The sequence below is a fragment of the Girardinichthys multiradiatus genome, chromosome 13 (assembly GCF_021462225.1).
Source record: "Girardinichthys multiradiatus isolate DD_20200921_A chromosome 13, DD_fGirMul_XY1, whole genome shotgun sequence".
Lineage (NCBI taxonomy): Eukaryota > Metazoa > Chordata > Actinopteri > Cyprinodontiformes > Goodeidae > Girardinichthys > Girardinichthys multiradiatus.
Genome location: NC_061806.1, coordinates 26,049,100 through 26,056,298, shown reverse-complemented (window position 1 = coordinate 26,056,298; position 7,199 = coordinate 26,049,100). Strand labels below are relative to the sequence as shown.

Genomic DNA, 7,199 nt, shown 5'->3' with positions numbered 1-7,199 from the left:
AGCTACAAAAACATCTGCCAGATGAAGAAATAAATTATTAAAAGCAGTTCAATTTACTTCTGTTTTAGCTTTGATTTGGAAACTTGAATCAGAAATTCAACATTATTTGCTGGTTTTGGTGGATAGCTTACAATGCTTACACTGTGCTCTACACAGGGGGGTGCCCTCTCCTCTAAATGGACATGCCAATAAGCAATAGAAAATTTGTTTGCTGCACAAGTTGATAATTTTCTTTCTTTTTTTTTCAGCATTTGTGCCTCCCCCTGACACAGATGCGCCCTGAGTACAGAGTCACATCACCAACATAGCAAGCTACGATATGGGAGTGTTAGAACTGTACCTGCTGAGGTCTAAATATAGTTCCCAGTGTGCAGTTTAATTTATTTGAAAGGAACATGCACAATGAAAAACATCAGTAACAGGCATAGATGTGAATATAGAAAATAGCAAATTTTCATCTGTTGTCCCTTAGTAAGTAAGATATAACAAATACAATTACTACAAACATAATACATACATACATACAATCATACAAGAGTTAAATGATGCAGTAGAATAAAGTACATGTGGTAAAAAGCCTGGTGCATAGCCCTTTGATTATATGAAGTGAAATGAAATGAAAAAGACAATGAATTCAGCGAATCAGACCAATCCTGGCGCTTGGAGCTAATTCAAGCATTGATCCCTTCACTAACAACAATACACGCCCCACACATGCATACAATAACATCATTTCGCACATAAAGTTGTGTGGCAAAGTACTAAAAAGTAGATTCAGTGCATTTGACATATTTACATATACATAAAAACTACTGCATAATAGAGTATCTAGGACAATGAAGTGCATACAGAGCAGTACAGCACACATGTACATACGTATGTGTACATATTTGCTACAGGATATCAGTCTAGCAGTGAGTGAGAGGATAACATCTCCCTCGTCTTTCCTCTCCAACCTTTCCGTAATGTTAGGTCAGGTATTTCTAACTCCACATTATGCACAGAAACCTTGGATTTTCTTTTCAGAGAGGGAGAGAGTGAGAACATTTAGTAAAATCTTTAATTAGAAATATTCTGAGCCTTTATTCTCAGTTTCTTTTAGAATTTCTCTCTAAGAAATAAGGTTCCATGTTTGTTTATGTTATATTGTTGTTTCTTTACTTAATCATTGAAACATATTTGATTCTATTAGAGACTAGATCCAGCAGAAAATGTACTTCCAGTTGAATTGTCAATGTTGTGATTAGAAGAACAAATCTATATTTTATAATACATTCCTCTCATTCCTTTCTATAAAGTATGTCATTAGAGCTCCTTGACAAAGGAATTTACCCCACCGATTGATTTTTAAATGGTTTTGTGTAGTTTAGTTAAGAAGACTGATATGATTGTTGATATGTAGATATTAGTAGGTTCCTACAGTTAATGATCAACCGTTTATGGGACCCTTGTCTTTCTCTAGAAGGTGGAGCCTAAGACAAGGGTGGGGAACAATGAACATTGCTGTTGTTTTCCGTGTTCTTCAGCAGAGCTCGTAGCGATAAAAATAAGCCCAGTTGAAGGTTTCCCATCATTCATCTTGCAGGTAGGATTTGTTTTGTTTATTTAATGGAAAATATGTATAGCAACTACATGAAGTTTGTGCTTTGATGTGGGTCCTTTAAATCTAAAGTTGTTTTATATAATTCAAATGTGATCATTTTCATTTTCACTGAAATGGTTAGAAATAAATGAAAGCATATAGCAGATATGTGACAGATTTATGTTCCTGATTAATTGTTTTTTGTATGCAATGACTTAAAGCTGGTATATTTAAAATTGAGCGGATTTAAAAAAAAAAAAAACAATGCTGTATCTATGGATAAATAAATTATTCAGTAAAATAATATTAGAGGGTTAAGCAGATAGTTGCGAGTACACTTGCTTGCCTATAATCTCACTAAGAATATTTTTGATCGGTTTATTAGTGAATTTAATATATTAATATTTTTAATTTAATGTTTCATCCTTAACATCTTCAAGTAAAATTGAGCATTGCTGTATCTGGCAGATCTTTGAGAACAACCCATGTGGGTTATTTGGCATGTCCTGTCTATGTAATGTGATTAGTTAGAATTCGAACTTCATGATCAGTTAGTCTAGGATGGATGTTTGTTTATGATGTGTGGTAGTGCATTTTTAAACCAAGTATCATTAAAAATCTTGAAATGTTTTTTATTGGCAAGACTTTAAGCAAAATTTAAATATTTTCTTAAGATCTGGGCAGCATTATCTGACCCTGTGGCTGACACTTCAGTATAATTCGTTTATCTGACCAAGCTCATGGACTGCTGTGGCTATGATGTAATTATAATTTCCTCTTCCCTCGCAGGGGCAGGTGATTGTCATCTAATAAACCTGCAGCCGGAACTTGCATATCTGATTTATAATTGACTCAAAGAGGGCAAGTGGAAACATCTCAAACTCTAAAGGACAAGCGTACCCTAAACAAGCCAGTTTTTGAGGTTGAGATGTCAAATAGTGATTTAAAGAGGTTTGAGTTCTTCAACAATCTCCTGAATGTTTGCAGTGTAAGTGCATTCTGCAATAACTCTCTCCTGTCCTTTCACAACTCAAACAATGAGAGTGGGATGGAGAGTATGGATGATGGAATGCCCTGGCTGAGGGTATTCATCTCTGTGGTGTACTTTATTGTGGCTACAGCTGGAGTTTTGGGCAACTTGCTGGTCATGTTCCTACTTTATTCCACTCACACCATCACCACAGGGACCATCAATTTCTTTGTTTTCAACCTAGCCTTGGCCGACTTACTGTTTTCTCTTGCCTTACCGTTTTGGGCCGTGGATATTGCACTGGACTACAGTTGGCCTTTTGGCTTAGCCACTTGCAAGGCTGTGTCCCTACTAACCGGACTGAATTTCTTTGCCAGTTGCTTTTTTCTGACAGCTATGAGTCTGACCCGCTACTGCTATGTGGCAACAGCTCTCAAACCTGGATCTTCCCTGTGCAACAGATCTTGTACTTTCCCAGTGACCACAGCTATCATCTGGGTCGGGGCTCTCATCGTGGCTGTGCCTAGGGCTGTGTTCGCCGACCTCACCCGCGTAGGCAGTGGCAATGACACAGCATGCTTGCTTCGCTTCCCAGATGGCACGGCCTGGCTTGGAATTAACCAACTCCTGCGAGTGGTTCTGGGATTTCTGCTGCCCTACACCATCATCATCCTGTCCTATTTGCTCCTGCTGCGATTCCTCTGCAGGCATAAACTGAAAGGAAGCAGCAACACTCGACGAAAAGCCAACGTCTCAAAGTCTGTGGCCGTGGTGGTGCTGTGCTTCTGCGCCTGCTGGTTTCCCTACAATGTCCTCACTCTCTGGAGCATCCTAATACAGCTGGATGTCATTGATATCAGCAAATCATTCTACTCAGCTCAGACGTACTTCTTCCCTCTGGCCAACTGTTTGGCTTTCACCAGCAGCTGCTTTAACCCTGTCATCTACTGCCTGGTGAGGAAGGAATACCGCTCAGCTTTGCGTAATTGTTTTTTCAAGATGAGTCTGGCCTTCATGTCCAAGATGCCCTATGCGCTAAACTCCGAGGAGGTTTTGGGGCAGGGCGGTCAGCTTGGTATTCCTATCAGCAATGTCTACAGCCAGACATGCCAAACTGACTCAAGAGGCTACACACCGCTGACAACATTTCCAGCTGAAACATCACCGCTGTAAAGCCTCAGCACAGTGGTCATTCAGTCTTAATATAAAATACCCGTGTCAAGCAGTTGAGACAGAGAGAGTCTGCATTTCTTGGTGTTCTGTGAGGACATTAGGATCAGATAGTATCTTACCTGCGACAGCAGGCTGAGACCGAGCTGCATACATTTGAAAATCAAACAGTTGCAATTATTATTTTTGAGAATTGCAACAATGACATCCGTACTGAAAAATCTGCATTGATTTTTCTCACCTGTCATCATGATGCCTCCATCAGTCTGTGATCTCTAGAATCCACTGCACTATTATCAATAATCAATATAATCAATGAATTCCAGTGTTACAATCACTTCCATGACTGCAACGTTTAGTGAGGAAAAACTTGATTGGTCTGCACAGAGTTCTGACCTCATCTGTGAACTCCTTTGGGATGAATTAGGATTTAGGCTCCAATTCTGGTTTTCTCATGTAACTATGAACACACTCCTAAACCTTGTTGAAGATGTTTACAGAATAGTTAGAGTTGGGATTGCTTGTTGCTCTTGCTAGGTCCATCAACAAATTGGACCTTGTGATTAAGAATAGGATGTCATTCATGTACATGTAAAAGTAGACAGACAACTACTTTTGGCAATATAGTGTATGTCCGCTGTAAGTATCTACTGTCAAGAGATGAGGTGGTGCAGCCCCCAATCGCAGGCAGGAGTTAACCAGAATAATCCCTAAATTATAGTTTAATGATAAGAACTTAGTCCAAAACTTACAAAAACAAGGCAAGAGATCAACATAAATTGCAGGAGAGGTACCGAGGACACAGGAACATTACAATAACACCAAAAGAGTCTAGCAAGGAATCAATTACAGAAATAACATACATACTGGGAGCAGTGATTAGTGGAGTGGGAACAGGTGAGGGTGATTAACTGAATGTGGAACAGTTGTAGGGGAGCAATAACTAAGGGAGCTGAGAAATGAAAAACACTAATAAACACAAGGAGAATATGGTCATCTGGTAATCAATATCTATACTGATAATGACTAGACACCAGAGAAACAAGAAAAACAAGGCCAAAAGTGACAAAACAACCCGGAAAAAGGTGTAACAGGGAAAGCAGAAAGCAAACAGAAGAAGGGGCATTAGAAAAATCAAACTTTTAAATAAAAAAAGAATCCAAATTAGCACATGTAAACTGCAAAATAGAAAACAAAACCTCAAACTGAACACTTAGAGTTGGGATATACCAACCAACAAATGTGCAATATGTATTCGATGTATTTTGCAGCGGAACCCTGAATGACCTTAGATTGGTGAAACAGAGATCAAGCTGCTATCTTGTAAGTGGACAAACTGGAAAAAATTAAGAGGTAGTTCAGGAAGTGAGATTTTGTGAAGTGAGATTTTGTTGAAATGCTATTAAGTTATACCAAAGCAGACTTCTGCCATCTTAAAACAACTAGTCTGAAAAATTTCAGTGGTTCACACAAATGCTATTTTATGAATCAAGAAAACTTTGAAAAAAAATTCAAAAACCAAGAATTATTTCCATGGGAGATACATGCAGGAGGTGGAGGCTACTGATGATCTTCCTATGTGAAATGTTTACTGAGAACAAAACATGTAGAGAGTAAGTGATATAAAAGTTAGTGTAAAAATCAATATAACATTGTTAACTCTATGATATTTTTGCTTTTCACACTGCCTGACATAATTACACTGCCCTTTCTTTAGGACCGTTATTCTGACCAGAAACACTTCACATGTTCCATTCTCAGTATGTCTCACTTTGGAAGATCACTGGTGTCACACTGTCTCCTACATCTATTTCCAAAAATCCTAAAGTATCATTTTATGTTAGCCCTGTTGTTGGAATACTGCTTGAAAGTTGTAGGTTTCTCACCAACCTCAACCTAAAAGCCCAAAATGGCTGTCAGGTGCATTAAATGTTATACTGTGTAACAAATTTTGGGAAACATGTTGCTTCTGTCTTTGAATGCACAAATTGCTCAGAGATGATTTCGAACAATCAGTATCAGATTTGACTTTTAACCTGTGAGGTAAATTGGATGCAGCATTAGTTCTCACAGAAGATTCAAGCTTACGTCTACTCAGAGTTAGGCCTGTTCCAACCCGGTTGTTATTATAAATGACTTTTTAATCCCATATAAAGAAATATCCAAAGCAAACTCTTTGAATCTGAAGTTGTTTTAGGATCCACTTTGAGCTTAAACCTGTTCTGACTAGCATTTAGCTCTACCTCCCGCTGAGCTCCTTCTTTAGAACTAAGACTGTTCAGCTAACCACCGCAGGTAAGATACTGACTGCTGATATGAACACCATAAATCCTCACTCGAAGGAATTCAGGCTGTTCCTTTAAAATTTCTGACAGCATGCTCTGCTTACTTTTAACATTTCCCTTTAATGGTCAGTCCTGACTATTTGAGAAGGCTCATCTTGAAACAGCTCCTAAGCTTTTTTAGTTCTGCCTAAAAATTCAAGTGTTTTGACATCTTGCAAAGCTGCATTTGCTAATATATTGCTTGAAGAGACTGTACTACTTCACTTCTAGCATCTTTTCTTCTTTATTATTTGGATGGAAAAGTGAAAACAATATATAACAGTTATTCGTCATAGCTTTTGTGGACAGATTTACTGTCATCTTTATTATTCTACTGCTGTAATGTGTGAAAATGTTCTAGTCATTTTGTTGCATGGAAATCCAGAAATAAAAACAATTAAACTACAATTTGTTCTTTGTTTTGCATCAGCTCCGTTTCTTTTTTTGCAGCAGTAGAGGCCTTTATTTCTCAATTTTTCCAACAGTAGGGAGACAGGAAATAGAGGGAGACAGAGAGGGAAGACATTCGGCAAAGGTCTCCGGAAACGGGACTCGAACCCGGGATGGCCGCTTCAAGGACTGTAGCCTCTATACATGCCGCGCCCAACTTTTCATAACTTTTGGCAACTTTTAATAAAAAAAGACACTGGTCATTCAGAGACTGTGCGAATAATTAAAATATTAGTTGCAATGCATTTTTGCACAGCTAAACTGAATATTAATTGCACAAATTTGGGTTTTAGTTCTCTAACGAGTCTCACTGAGTTCCACGATAAGAAATATTTTAAAACTAATATTATTAAAAATTAGTTCAGCCATTTTTTATATTTTCTAATGCAGCACAAGATGTTTGAGATGTTCCTTTCTTAGTCTGGGGAGATCTATACTACAAAGAAATGGGTCTTTAATGGATTTTCTCATCTTACATAGGGTGTCTGTGTGTTCCACCTCTGTTGTTTTGCTTCTCTGTGTGCTTATATTTGCATTAGAGAATCTGCATTGTTGTGTTGTTACTAATTTTACAGGTACGTATGTGGATTTAGGAGTGTATTTATTGCTGATTCTAGTCTTAGGCTGTGTCTCTTTAAGACCATTTTGTGTCCTAGTGTCTTTTTTTTAATTCCTGTTTGTGTCTTTTGTGGAAAATGAGCAG

The 7,199-nt window shown here is 38.0% G+C and overlaps 1 protein-coding gene across 1 annotated transcript; it reads left to right on the top strand.

Annotated features, from left to right (window-relative positions):
- The first annotated feature begins 1,505 nt into the window (after positions 1–1,505).
- On the top strand, positions 1,506–6,454 carry LOC124879631 (relaxin-3 receptor 1-like). The gene is made up of 2 exons (XM_047384320.1): positions 1,506–1,585; positions 2,372–6,454. Exon 2 carries the CDS (start codon positions 2,511–2,513, stop codon positions 3,723–3,725), a length of 1,215 nt encoding a protein of 404 aa, XP_047240276.1. The 5' UTR covers positions 1,506–1,585; positions 2,372–2,510; the 3' UTR covers positions 3,726–6,454.
- Positions 6,455–7,199: the final 745 nt, after the last annotated feature.